Source organism: Pocillopora damicornis, chromosome 13 (genome assembly GCF_964200805.1).
Source record: "Pocillopora damicornis chromosome 13, jaPocDami1.2, whole genome shotgun sequence".
NCBI lineage: Eukaryota > Metazoa > Cnidaria > Anthozoa > Scleractinia > Pocilloporidae > Pocillopora > Pocillopora damicornis.
Window position 1 is genome coordinate 12,974,824 of NC_142682.1, and position 15,254 is coordinate 12,990,077.

The window sequence follows — 15,254 nt, forward strand, 5'->3', positions numbered from 1 at the left end:
ATAGGCCATAATAGATTGTGTTGGTAAAAGTAGCATATTATGCTTCTAACATTGCTCGGTTTTTTCAAATTATGCTAGTCATGCTCATTTTTTAAAGTTATGCTACTTCTTCCCAAAGTATGATTTCCGAAAAAGAAACACAAAGCAAGTCCAAGTTATATATTCATTGTTTACAAAGTATGACTCCTTTTTATTTGGAATTGTAGACTTGCACTGAAAAGACAAAATTAACTTCTGCACTTAATTCCAGACCAGAAGCAGTGACTTAAAGTGTCAAAATGTATGATGTTAGCATCACTTTTCTCTTCGACGCGCATGTTTGTTGCTTGTGAAAGCGGGAACTGGGACAGACGCATTCTTTACTTCCAGCGTGTCCAGTCCTCTAAACAAAGAACGACTTAACATTTCAGTAATCTTCTTCCCCAAAGACATTAAAAAATTGAAAATAGAATGAACCATGGCCCGAACTTGAAAATAAGCAATTCTGGAGACTAAAACAGGAAATGACTCTGGTAATGTTCCCTTCAAAAAAAAAAAAAAAGAAGAGAAAAGAACTAAAAACATGCTAACTATACTAACAGTGCTACTCTTAAAAAAAGGAAGAAAATTATGCCCATTTATCCAAATGATACCAATTATTATGCTGGCTTAATCTATAAGGGCCTACATTTGAAGTACAAGCGTTAAACCTCTAATGCCTTGTATAAGGCAAGAGCCTTCATATGCGCGTAAAATACTAGAACGTCGTTTGAATTTTTTACTGGTTATTACTATACTTAAAAAAATGCGCTTTTTGTTGGCTGAAAACAAGTGCATTTTTCATGTAACACGTGTGCAAAATTTAAAACGAGTGCAAATTACAAAATGCGCGCGCGTGTTACCAAAATTTCGTCTGTTTTGACTTTTTATGATGCTTTTTTTCAATGTAAATTGTAGAAAATCTCTTTCGCTTTTAAATTTCAAGTAACAATTTTTCTCTTCCTCTCCCCCCTTCGTATCCTTTTGGTATGCACGCCTGGCACGCTTGATTTCACAAATTAGCCAATCACGTCAGAGAACCCTTACCTTGACATTGAAAAACAGACATGGACATTTTTTCGCGTATTTTCGTTTGTTTTCGCGGAATCTTAGTATTTGCATGTTTTTGAGCTTTCGTTCGCGTAAATTTGTAAATGGATTTATTTCACATACATTAATTAATGGAAGATTACATGATTTCTAGTTTAATTTGGTGTAAATAAGCACCTGTTAATTCTTTTAAGTCTACAAATTGTTCTAACCCAATGGACTCGTGCAGTTTTATTGTCTTTGAAAAATTTACTCGTGGTTTTTTACACCATATTGCAATCGTAATCATGTTATTGCCTGTATTTACATTAGGCCACAAACACAATGTCATGTAGGAAAGTTCTCAACGAAAGAGTTAAGTTGAAGTTTGATAGAAACTAATTCAGCTGTTCACACCTCCTGAGTCATTTCGCTCAGAACTTCAAGACTTTGAATTTCGCACCGAGATCAAACGATTTGTCATGAAAGCTCTGGAGGAATTTTGTTACGATATTTCTAAATGTTATCCCAAAAAGGATGAATTTTACAGCTGGTATGTGTTGCTTTGTGTACCGATCTTGGAGTTGGTTTAGTTGTGCAGCAGTTGTACATATCTGTGATCGTTGAGATACTCTTGAAAGATTCTGTTTCGTCTAACGATTCTGAGTGCAATACCAAAATTGCTTTCCTCGTCTTTGGAACGTTTCTAACCAGTGCCTCATTCTTCATTGTTTCAGCGACCAGTTTTGATCGCTTCCTCGCTATAACACTCTATTTCTTCATTTCTTCATTTCTTCATTTCTTATAATAAAAACCCTTTACTGAGTCCCAAAGGCTGTTTGTATTGCCTTCACCTGTCGAAAACAGAAAAAGAAATCTGTAAAATTTAACTTGATGAGATAAAATTCTCTAATGACTATAATTTCTCTGCATTAATCACAAAAAGCACCATTTACCTTAGAAAGTTTGGTCTTTGGAGAAAGCTTTGAGGTTGTGTTTTTGGACCGAGCAGATTCATGCTGCATATTTTTAATGAGTGCTACTACATTTGCAACCAAGGAGACGGGTTACATACCACAAGCAATCTTACTTTTAAATTCCCAAAGGTACAAATGAACCTCTCTTTTTGCTGGTGCTTTGTATTGTTCTGGGATTCCGCCTTTGAGGACACTTTCTTCAGTTTTACGGCAATTCGTACACCATATCGTTCCTGGCCGATAACAATGTGAAGTTTCTCTGCTAAGTCCAGTTACCGCTTGATAAAGTGAAAGTCGTTCCGTTAGGTGGAGAAGTAAACACGAATGAGTTGTTTGGGGTGTCACATGGAGGAAAGTGCATCGATTGTCAAATTTATCAACTTCGTTTCGATGACGAAGGCAAATTATCGGACCTTTCTCCACTCCTGCAGCTCACGCCCGTCCGCCACTTTCTACAATTAACATGGACCTTCCTTTATCACAGATGTCTTTTGTGGCTCTGATTTTTCCTTTTTTTTTTTTTTTTGCACTTTGCTTTAGGTGTTTACCGGCAACTCCACTACTAACATAACGAAGAACGGCTATAGCTAACTTGGTCAAGCTTAAGGGTGACTTCATCATGCCGAAAAAAAAATGTAAGAAAAAGTACGGCAGTTTAAACTAACACAATGTAGGAAAACTCTAGAACAAGAACTTCTGTAAGTTTTAGCCCTAAGAAACTTTGAACTCTCCTTAGAAACTGAGAAAGACGAAGTCTCGCTTGGGTTCTCAATGTAAAAAAGCGTTATTTACAATTCCAAAGGACGCAGCTTTGATCTGAGCATGCATGTGCAGACGTTTGACCCTTGCGTTTCTTTGACGACGCATTTCCACTTCACGCTTGTTAAGGCTGTTATCCAATCACGTTGGAGCAAGCTACTGACACTGTTTCGCCTGTGGGTGCTGAAGCGTGCTAGATTGCGAGGAGCGGACACAATTTGTAAAGCGTTTGTTCGAGGAAGTTAAGTGCAACACGCGTGAATATGTAGCTATTTGTGTCCATATTAAGGTGCTTCAACCAGCAAAAATAGGAGGAAAGAGGTCAGGCAGAGGAAGAAGAGTTACGCTCGAAACACAACACAGCTTTTCAAAGATCGATGCTCGAAGTGCAATGCTACGCGAATTGATGGACCGCCAGCGATATTTTTCGCGAACTAGCGCATACGGCAACCTCGATAGGAAAAGACTCTGGCCATTGAATCTCTTTAGTCTAGTAGGAAACCCTATAACTATCAGCGAGCAATAGTTCTACTCCGATGCAAACAGCGAGGAAATTATCCTGTTTTCGTAACGGCAAAAGGGACTTGTCGCTTTTGGACATTAAAACAGCTTGGAAAAAAAAACACTTCCATTAAAAAACCGTCTCCCTAGCTTTCGGAAAATACTAAAGTAAGTAGAATTGGTAACGAAGAAGGGATTTCGGTATTGTAAAATTTGATATACGCTTCGTAAAGGTTTCAGTGTTTCACGGGCTCCTACAAAGCAACCGACAAAGGAACCCAACATACGTTTATGAAATCGGTTTTGCTATCTATAACAGCTCTTCGCAATCTTCTTATTTGTTTATCGGGGTTGTTATGGAAACAATTAGTTATTTACTTATTGAAAGAGGAGAAACGGGATTTAATTTTTTCACCCGCCGTAAGGGCAACAATCGAATAAATATACACGGCGGAAATTTTTTATGTGCCTTAGTGAAATTTGGCAATTTTCAGTCGCTCGTTCTTGTAACTGGTTTTCACTTAACTGAAATAGCAAGTTTCCAATATATGTTTCACTTAATATAATGTTTCCAGAAAACCAGCTGAGGTTAAATATGCTTAATAACGCTTCGTAATGTTTCTTACACTGTTCAAAAAACAGCTCTTTATTCTTTCTGCGCATATTACGATGTATGGATTTTTAAAAGGCCATCTTTTATTTCCTTTGAATCATATCTACGGAAGCTTGCTAAGAAATAAAAAAGGACAGAAAATTACTTAAAAATAATAGACATTTGAAGTTTTCGCCTTTTTTTCGAGTTGAATGTGTAATTTTTTGGTACTTCGAGGCCACGCGTGCAGATGTTACGATATTTCGTGGGACCAATGCGACGTAAGTTCTTTCGAATGAGCAAATTAGCTTGGAACTTGAAAACACATAATTGCTTTTTCTTAATATTTCTCGTTGAATACCGTCAAAAAGTTTGATTCGGGTTTCCTGGGTAGCTAATGAATGATGTCCCAAACAATTGTAATGGTAATTGGATGCGCTGAAGAAATCTGCTGTTTATGAATTCTCATCCAAAAAATTATTTTTTAGCGAAATGCAAATTAATAGCATTTTCATTTAAATACATTTTTTAAGAGTTGTTTTGAAAGTCAAACATAGATTTTCTTTCCTTTTCTAAGTGTCAAATATCTGTTCAGTTAATGCGATCGACATATCTTTTCCAACAGTGGAATTTTTCTCAGACATAGACATCGTTGGTCAAAGTCTTAAATCGTTTTCTACGTTTTAATCAAGAAATCGTTTGACCAATCTCGGCGAATTTTTAAGCGCGAGAAGAATATAAAGAAAAAAAAAATTCAGGAATGATGTAAGTACGCACAATGTTTCAATGAAATGTTTTTCAAACCAGCTGTCAAAGGTGTTAAAGGTCCCAAAACTTGCAAATTACTCTGAGTTATATTAAAAACAAAATGGATGTTATGATAAACTGTGAGAAAAAATATAATAAAAGCAAAATCTTTCTCAGTTCCTTTGAATAATCCTGTAATTGCAAAGGGGTCTGGAATGAAAAGTAATGACAATTTTTTTTTATGTTTATTACAAGGACGGTGGTGTTGACAGAGGGTTTCAGTTGTTCCGTAATTAATCTAACCAAAATTCATACGATCGTGAAGCAGTGTGAATTAAAAGACCTTGTGGATCAGATGAGTTTGATTTTGATTCTGGTATTGTTTAGTTTAATACAAGCATCCAATTCAAAGAACACGAGGTGATAAAGTGGAAATTGTTTATTGTCGCCGTATTATCGCGTTGGTAACTTGTGACACCCTTTAGTGAACTGATGATGATTGAAGCCATTGGTAATTTGACATCTTGGTGTCCCTCTCTGACAATCCGCAAGTGCCTGAGAGCAAATATGACAGTTCCCACGATTTTGCATAAATAAACTGACTCGTAAACATATCACGTTCACGCAGTTTTTTTTTATAAACGTTATAAACTTTCGTTTTAACTTATCGAACTTTTGTTTCTACTCTTTCCGCAATTAATACCTTGGTGTTTCTTTTAAATTTTGAATAACCAGCTATTCGTGGTTTATGAATCTGGCCTCAAATTAAGTACGCGGGGCGAGAATTCACTGACTATTCTTTGAACATATTCTGCAGTCTACAGCGGCATCGTCGGCAGAACACCATGAAGGTAGTAAAAGAGTTTTGTAACGATATTTCCAAGTACTATCCCGACACGAACGACTTTTATAGCTGGTACATCGCGCTTTGTGTAATCAACGGAATTTTGGCTCTCTCTGCGATATTTGGCAATACGATTATCATCTGTGCCCTAACAAAGACAACTCGTGCCTTATCTCCTTCGCAAATACTGCTGCTTGGTTTGGCTTTCTCCGATCTAGGTGTTGGCTTAGTCGTACAGCCCTTGTACATCTCCATGATATTTGAGATGCTCCGAAGTGATTCTTCTTCTCCGGATGACCCTGAGTGCAAAACCAAGATTGCTTTTCTGGTTGTAGGAACTTTTCTTACTGGCGTTTCATTCTTCGTCGTTTCCGCGATCAGTTTTGATCGCTTCCTCGCTATCAGCCTGCATCTTCGTTACAGGGAAATTGTAACAGAAAAGAGAGTAAGCATTACTCTGACCGTTCTCTGGACGCTCAGCGCAGTTGCAGCTCTTGGTTACCTGTTCATGGGAGATGTTAACCGAGAGGCAGTGTCCAGCACATTTGCGATAATATTTTTCATCACAACCACCATAACTTTTGTAAGAATCTACCTCGCTGTCCGCAAACATCATTTGCAGATAAAATCTCAAGAAAAAACGGCAAGTGAAAATTGCAAAGAATTAGGGCTAAGCAAAAGAAAGCTTAAATCGGCCGTCAACATCTTGTATGTTTACATCGTGTTTACCGCCTGTTATCTTCCCTATACTGGTACAACACTGATCATAGTAACGACTGAGCACGGATTATTTCTGAAAGGAATGTTTCAGTTTTCACTGACATTAGCATTTTTGAATTCGTCCTTGAATCCAATCTTATACTGCTGGCGGATGAGAGAGATACGGAGATATGTTTTACAAATTCTTAAGAAATTCCTGCCATGTTTACAAATGGATCAAGACACTAAAATCCCAAAGGAGAAGAAATTATCAATCCTCAGCTCCTCTCATTTCAAAAAAGACCAGTATACAAATACTCGTGCAAGTCAAGTTAACTAAACGAAGTATTCGTCATCAAATGATCAAAGAGGATTTTTGAGAGGTACTTATTCGACAAATAAACATTTTCCACCGATAGACTCGATGTCGTTATGGAAAATTGGAAAAAAAATCTTCAAATTGGACAGATGCTTTAAGGATATAAGAGGAGTTTAATTCATTTTAAGTGTTTATAGCGGGCGGGTGACATTTAGATGACGTATGTAACTGCCAAATTACAACTTGTCCAACCTAAATGTCTTTCTATTCAGAAAATCTCGTCAAAAGGGCTACGGAAAAGAATGTATCAAAAGAAGAAGCGGTTGTTAAGTGCTGGCTTAAATTGTTTAACGGCCTCATAGCCAGGCACTTTTAAACATTTTTCTGTGAAAGGAGATTATTACAATTATTCGATCTTAAAACCCGCCACTAGCCTTTGGCAATTTCAGATGAAAGTCATTTGCCTAATACTTGTGGTCTGATCAGTAGGAAGTCATCCTCTGTAAGTCTTTTGACAAAATGTCATATGGTGGTGTTTCCGCGAATGCGAATTTGAGCGCCATGTCCGAGGGATGCAGATTGGTTAAAATCAATTAAAAAACATCTTCCTTCCTTCCTTTTTCAATTTATTATTTCTTCTCTTTGGCTGAGGAAATCTGAGTGCTCAGCAAGTTATGATGTACACAGTATTTTCCCCTTTCGCTTTAAACGCAACTTTTTCAATTTAACATCAGATTGTTAAGAAAATCTTCCCTCTCGATGTTTCTACCAATTGTGTCCAAACTAGTGATCACCTGTAGCAGTCAAACCGCGCGCTAAAGACGAATTTTTCCCCATTGCGATTAATTTTGTTTTGCAAAAATTTCCGAAAGAAAAAAAATAAAAGATAATAAAAGATAAAAAAAATCAATCTTTTTTCATAAAACCTCCGTAGTGCTTATGTAATTTCCTAACTTAGTCTATACGGTCCTTATCATAGTTATAGCCCTTATTTTAGGCTTCTCATCTCTTATTAGGAAGAACTCTAAAATCATATTGAGATTTTTGAAGCAAAACGTAGTTCAGGCTAACATAAGCGACGTTCTCCTTCGAGTTTCATTAAGAATTGTCAAGACCAACAGAAAGGCCGTCGGTTTGAGCTCTTTACCTTCAAATTTAAGAATAAGTGCCGCTCTGGATAAATTCGTTATTAAGTTGATAAGGAACTCATCAAAGGATGGTGCTTATCTATCAATTTCCATAATCGTAATTAAGAGCAGCCTTTATCGTTTATCTCTGTTGGAGCAAGTTTTTATCAGGTGGCCTTCGATGGCACCTTCAAAGTGATAAAATCTACCTCCTCTCCCTCCCCCAGACCCCACTGTGCGCACCTAAGGAATGCCTGGATAGTGATGTGAATAGGCCATAATAGATTGTGTTGGTAAAAGTAGCATATTATGCTTCTAGTATTGCTCCGTTTTTTTAAATTATATTTTTTAAGTTATGCTACTTCTCCCTAAAGTATGATTTCCGAAAAAGAAACACAAAACAAGTCCAAGTTATATAATAATAATAACTTTATTTAAGTGTCAGCGTATTTAGCACAGCTGTGCTAATTGGGGACACTGTAAATGAGGAAACAAATATCGTAAATGAACAGAAACTCGTTAAAAACCCCAACTGGTAGGAGGCAGACCAGTTGGCTATTTACAAAGCGTGCAGGAGTTGAATTCGGGGCCACCGAAGACAAATCAACATAGTGGCAGGGAGGAGGACTTGAACCCGGGACCTCCGGCTTACAAGTGCAGCGCCCTAACCACTAGGCCACGCTCGCCTCCTATAATTATTAATTATTAATTATAAATCATTGTTTACAAAGTATGAAATCTTTTTATTTGGAATTGTAGACTTGCACTGAAAAGACAAAATTAACTATTGCACTTAATTCCAGACCAGAAGCAGTGACTTAAAGTGTCAAAATGTACGATGTTAGCATCACTTTTCTCTTCGACGCACATGTTTGTTGCTTGTTAAAGCGGGAACTGGGACAGACGCGTTCTTTACTTCCAGTGTGTCCAGTCCTCTAGACAAAGAACGACTTAACATTTCAGTAATCTTCTTCCCCAAAGACGTTAAAAAATTGAAAATAGAATGAACCAAGGGCCGAACTTGAAAATAAGCAATTCTGGAGACTAAGACAGGCAATGATTCTGGTAATGTTCCCTTCAAAAAAAAAAAAAAAAGAAGAGAAAAGAACTAAAAACATGCTAACTATACTAACAGTGCTACTCTTAATAAAAAGGGAGAAAATTATGCCCATTTATCCAAATGATGCCAAGTATTATGCTGACATAATCTATAAGGGCCTAAGTACAAGCGTTAAACCCCTAATTCCTTGTATAAGGCAAAACGCGCTTTTTGTTGGCTGAAAAAAAGTGCATTTTACATGTAATACATGTGTAAAATTTGGTCTGTTATGACTTATGATGGTTTTTTTTTTCATGTAAATTGTAGAAAATCTCTTTCGCTTTTAAATTTCAAGTAACAATTTTTCTCTTCCTCCCCTCCCCCCCCCCTTTCGTATTCTTTTAGTATTCACGTGCGGCGCGCTTGATTTCACAAATTAGCCAATTAAGTCAAGGAACCCTAACCTTAACATTGGAAGACTGACATGGACATCTCGCATACTTTTAATTTGTTTTCGCGGAATTTTAGTTAGTTGCATGTTTTTGAGTTTTCGTTCGCGTAAATTTGTTACTCCTTTGTTTAGAATTTTAAGAAGTTTAGGAGTTTTTATTTCAGCCAAATGTTGTGGTTCATTTAACAAGTTTAGTACATATTTTCTACAAAGTTTGGACTCTAGCCGTTTTGTTTCGTAAATGGATGTATTTGACATAAATAATTAATGGGTGATTACATGATTTCTAGTTTAATTTGGTGTAAATAAGCACCTGTCAATTTTTCGAAGTCTACAAATTGCTCTAACCCAACGGACTCGTGCAGTTTTATTGTCTTTGAAAATTTTACTCGTGGTTTTTTACACCATATTGCAATCGTAATCATGTTATTGCCTGTATTTACATTAGGCCACAAACACAATGTCATGTAGGAAAGTTCTCAACGAAAGTTTGATAGAAACTAATTCAGCTGTTCACACCTCCTGAGTCATTTCGCTCAGAACTTCAAGACTTTGAATTTGTACCGAGATCAAACGATTTGTCATGAAAGCTCTGGAGGAATTTTGTGACGATATTTCCAAATATCATCCCGAAAAGGATTAATTTTACAGCTGGTATGTGTTGTTTTGTGTACCGATCTTGGATTTGGTTTAGTTGTGCAGCCGTTGTACATATCTGTGATCGCTGAGATACTCTAGAAAGATTCTGTTTCGTCTAACGATTCTGAGTGCAATACCAAAATTGCTTTCCTCGTCTTAGGAACGTTTCTAACCAGTGCCTCATTCTTTATTGTTTCAGCGATCAGTTTTGATCGCTTCCTCGCTCTTACACTTCATTTATGCTACAGAGAAATCGTGACAGAGAGGAAGGTAACCATTACCATTTCTGTCTTGAGGACGCGCTTAGTGCAGTTACCTCGGTTGGGTATTTGTTAATCGGAGATATGAATAGAGAAGTTGTTTCCATTGCCTTCACGATCACCTTCCTAGTAACAACCACTATAACTTTTGTCGAAATCCACCTCGCTGTCGTCCGTCATCGTTCGTAAATATCAGCGCAAGAGAGATACTCAGGCAAAAATTGCAAAGACCTGGCTTTGAGAAAAAGAGATTTTAAGTCCGCCCATAACAGAAAAATTAAATTTTGATTTCCCTTAACAGTAATTTACCTTGGTTTTGACACCAAATGATACCAGAGTTCGTAAATTATTGGTACGGAAACTTAATGGCTATTACACTTGTCCTTATCAAATATTAGAAATAAAAAATCGTAGCTTAGTTTGGTATATGCGCGCTCAGTGCAAGTTTCGTTGTATTCAATAATGACAAGCCCAGATGATTTGGATGGTATTTAGGTACATCTAAGATTCTCATTTGAAGGATCTGAAGCTTGCTGTCCCAGAACATTAAAGTCAGTTTTCCAGCCTACATAGAATAGAGAATTCGCTATAACGAAGGACCAATGCTCCAAGTGTCAGCTCTAAAATCTCTCTCCGGTGGCTAATTTACCAAATTCTCTTTCAATCACGAGAAGGTCTCAACGAGGAGCTGGCTCTGACGGCTAACGTTTAAAATTTTTGGCCATGTTACGGTTATACATAAAGTTATTAATTACTTTCCGTTACGATTAAGGAAAATTTTTTACGCTCCACATTTTTTACGACTCACAGTTAAATTTGCCAATTTTTACGTCTAACGGCTGAATTTTTTTTGCCGTCTCATGGCTAACGGTCAACATTATTAACCCTTTAACTCCCAAGATCTGATTGTTAATTCTCCCCTCTGGCTGCTACACGTTTCCTTGTAAATTGATTGAGAGAATTTGGTGTTCAATTAAGGTGATATCTTGTACCTGATGAGTTTGAGTATTCTCATTACCTGTTTGCAGGATAATGTATAGATATTATAAGGAGAAGTTACATGTCAATCACTTCTGGGAGTTAAAGGGTTAAGACTCTTCTATGAGTTTGAACAGATAATTCACTCTGATATGCTCCAAGGAAGGGACAACGCTCCAAATGTTAGCTGTAGAACAATTTACCTTGGTCAATTCGCATCATCAATCATTTGCTGATGAAGAAATGTAAAATGGTTTCCGCGTTTACATAGCCTGATGTAAACACGCGGGAGGTTGGGAGAACACAAGATAAGCGTAGGAAACTGCGACGCGAAGCGGAGTGGTTTCCAGCTTATCGAGTAAACACGGAAACCAATTTAAAACACGGAAACCATTTTACATTTCTTTTATAAAATAATTAATGAAAGAGGAACGAAAACCGTGTTTACATACACTCATGTAAAATGGTTTTATGGCCAATCAGAGCGTGCGTACTATTTGAATTATTTTATAAAAACAAATTATCTTTCAACTGACAAGTTTGTTTGGGACGGAAACGTGACTCAGCGCCAATGTCTAACAATAGTAAAGTATATTTGCATAGCTTTATAATGGCGTTACAATTTCATCGGTGTTTTTGGAGTGGGAGAATTGTGGGGAAACATGAGCATAGCACAGAACGAACGATGTCGCTAACAACCATAAACATCGAATTGAGCTGAGGGCTACGCATGCTTGTGGGATCCTTAGCTGTACAAAGAGACTGTCTCAAAATTAAGAAAAACAGTCCTTTAGCTTCAAAATCTTGGCTTCTGGAACAGACAATTGGTTATTTGCAAAGTCTAACTGATAACCAAGCCAAACTCCGGATTAAGAGGACTGCCAGCCAGATTTTTGTCGGTTAATGCAATGCAAAACCCCACTAAAGCCAAGTCCGATTGACACGGTCTTCTAAATTGTGAACAGGATTTGTAAACCGCGGGACCTCCAATTTCGTCGTCTGAAAATAGGACATTTAGGCGACCGCAACTCCTCCAAAATTTCACAAGAAACCCCACAACTTTGGTAAATATGTACGGTGAGCCACAAGATCAAGGCTGTGCTCTAAGGAAAATTTCAGGGAGCCCTTCGGGCTCCCAAGCATTTTAGCTTGGGTGCCCAGGCCTAAAAGATGGTCGCCCAAATCAAAATTTCGGGGAGCCCGAAGGGCTCCCAAACATTTTAGCTGAGGTGCCCGGGCCTCCTAGTTGGTCGCCCAAATTAATAAATCAGTCAGTTAATTATTAAAAATTAAACAAACTGTTTTTCATAACGAGTCAAATAGAACTATGTGCGTTTATTTATTGTTTTTATGTTCATGAAACATCGTATCCTTTGACCTCCTGAAAACCTATCATCACTAATAGTCAAATAATTATTTAATTCACACTTACAGAAGCAGTGCAAAACTATTTTTTGAAAAATGAATAGTATACATATACCAAAGATAATCTGATAAACCTAAAACTGTCTCATTGAAGTTCAATTCAAAGCATTATGTGAGCTTAGCAAAACACTATTTAAAATATTAAATTAGCATAGAAGAGCGACTCCCGTGTTTATTCAGCGATTTATTAATCGCCGACCGTACTTTACGCCTATCAGAGCAGAAGTAACAACTTCTTTTGAAAAACTAGCTGATGAGCCATCCCAATTTAAAGGAAAAATTTTAATGCTATTGGAAAAGCCGTTAAAATCGAAAACTGTGCAGCTAGTCAAGTTCAAAGTCAAGGATTATGCTACATGGGAATTCACGTGGAACGACCTTTGAACATCAACGCGCGCCCGATGGAACAACATTTTCTTTTAAAAGAATGACTCCCGTGTTCATTTAGCGATTTATTAATCGTCGACCGTACTTTACGCCTGTCAGAGCAGAAGTAACAATTGCTTTTCAAAAACTAACTAACGAGCCATCCTAATTTAAAGGAAAAAATTATAATACTATTTGGAAAAGCGGTTAAAATCAAAAACTGTGCAGCTTGTCACGATCAAAGTCGATGATTATGTTACACGTAAATTCACGTGGAACGACCTTTGAATATCAACGCGCGCCCGATTGAACAACATTTTCTTTTTTTTTTTTTTGACTGTAAATCAAGAAACCAACACCAGCCAGTCGCCCGGCCGGGCATCCAAGAAAATATTTTCAGTCGCCCGAGGCCAAATGTTAGTCGCCTCAGGCGACCGGGCGCCGTTAGAGCACAGCCTTGCACAAGATACGCGCGCTCTGATTGGCCATAAAACCACATGAGCGTATTTAAACACGGTTTTCGTTCCTCTTTCATTAATTATTTTATAAAAGAAATGTAAAATGGTTTCCGTGTTTTAAAATGGTTTCCGTGTTTACTCGATAAGCTGGAAACCACTCCGCTTCGCGTCGTGGTTTCCTACGCTTATCTCGCGTTCTCCCAACCTCCTAAGTGTTTACATCAGGCTATGTAAACACGGAAACCATTTTACATTTCTTCAATAACAAAAAGAGCAAAAACAAAATATTTGACCGCCATACCCACATCCCAGGAAAATCCAAGATGCTGAATGGTCCTAGATATGATGCGTTTTTTTTTTCTTCTCATGTGATAATATATCCAGTTTCAAGATCAAAAGTTAAAAAAAGAAAAACAGATTCAATTTATTTCAATTCTTTCACATCGCTAAATCACAACGCAGAGGAGCCAAAGCCAGGGGCTTAAATGGCCCTTAGTCAGTGGTAAGTTATTAATACTACGGTTTCAGCGAACAGTGAATAGTGGAACCTGTATGTATTGTGTTAAGCGGTCACCCTGTATTAAGCGGTCCATTGTCAATGTCTTGATTTTTTTCCCTCTCAATTATTGTAATTTTATCTTATAATAAACACCATTTACTGAGTCCTAAAGGCCTGTTTGTATTGTCTTCACCTGTCGAAAACAGAAAAAAAATCTGTTAAATTTAACTTGATGAGATAAAATTCTCTAATGACTATTATTTCTCTGCATTAATCACAAAAAGCACCTTTTACCTTAGAAAGTTTGGTCTTTGGAGAAAGCTTTGAGGTTGTATTTTTGGACCGAGCAGATTCATGCTGCATATTTTTAATGAGTGTTACTATATTTGTAACCAAGGAGACGGGTTACATTCCGCAGGCAATCTTACTTTTACATTCCCAAAGGTACAAATGTACCTGTCTTTTTGCTGGTGCTTTGTATTGTTCTGGGATTCTGCCTTTGAGGATACTTTCTTCAGTTTTGCGTCAATTCATACAGCATATCGTCCCTGGCCGATAACAATGTGAAGTTTCTCTGCTAAGTCCAGCTACCGCTTGATAAAGTGAAAGTCGTTCCGGTAGGAGGAGAAGTGAAGACGGATGAGTTGTTTGGGTGTCACATGGAGGAAAGTGCATCGATTGTCAAATTTATCAACTTCTTTTCGGTGACGAAGGCAAATCGGACCTTTCTCCACTCCTGCAGCTCACGCCCGTCCGCCACTTTCTACATTAAACATGGACCATCCTTAATCACAGATGTCTTTTGTGGCTCTGGTTCTTCCTTTTTTTTTTTGTACATCGCTTTAGGTGTTTACCGGCAACTCCATTACTAACATAACAAAGAACGGCTAAAGCTAACACGATCAAGCTTATGGGTGACTTCATCATGCCGAAAAAGAAATGTAAAAAAAAGTACGAAAGTTTAAACTAACACATTGTATTTATTATGCTTGCCATCCTTGTAAAAGTTTACGTTCTCGTCAAGCTTAGAAACACTGATTTCGGATATTCAATTCAGTTCTATTATTTTAATCACTGAACAGAATGGGAGTTTATTTTTTCTCGCCGAGATGATTTACACGAAAAGTTTATTTGAAGACGCATTTTCACTTCACGCCTGTTGAGGCTGTTATCCAATCACGTTGGAGCAAGCCACTGACACTGTTTCACCTGTCGGTGCTGAAGCGTGCTAGATTACGAGGAGCGGACACAATTTGTAAAGCGTTTGATTGAGGAAGTTGAGTGCAACACGCGTGAATATGTAGCTATTTGTGTCCATATTAAGGTGCTTCAACCAGAAAAAATAGGAGGAAAGGGGTCAGGCAGAGGACGAAGAGTTACGCTCGAAGCACAACACAGCTTTTCAAAGATTGATGCTCGAAGTGCAATGCTATGCGAATTGATGGACTGTCAGCGATATTTTTCGCGAACTAGCGCCTACGGCAACCTTAATAGGAATAGACTCTGGCCATTGAATCTCTTTAGTCT

The 15,254-nt window shown here is 37.6% G+C and overlaps 1 protein-coding gene and 1 pseudogene across 1 annotated transcript; both read left to right on the top strand.

The window, feature by feature from the left end:
* The first annotated feature begins 1,918 nt into the window (after positions 1-1,918).
* LOC149035565 (adenosine receptor A3-like) lies at positions 1,919-7,098 on the top strand. The gene has a single exon (XM_089192227.1). The coding sequence runs from the start codon at positions 5,469-5,471 to the stop codon at positions 6,504-6,506; it is 1,038 nt and encodes a 345-aa protein (XP_089048353.1). The 5' UTR covers positions 1,919-5,468; the 3' UTR covers positions 6,507-7,098.
* A 2,587-nt stretch (positions 7,099-9,685) lies between these two features.
* On the top strand, positions 9,686-10,289 carry LOC113675132 (uncharacterized; annotated as a pseudogene).
* Positions 10,290-15,254: the final 4,965 nt, after the last annotated feature.

Excerpts from the sequence above, each read along its gene's own strand:
- LOC149035565 (XM_089192227.1), top strand. The coding sequence starts at position 5,469 with ATGAAGGTAGTAAAAGAGTTTTGTAACGATATTTCCAAGTACTATCCC.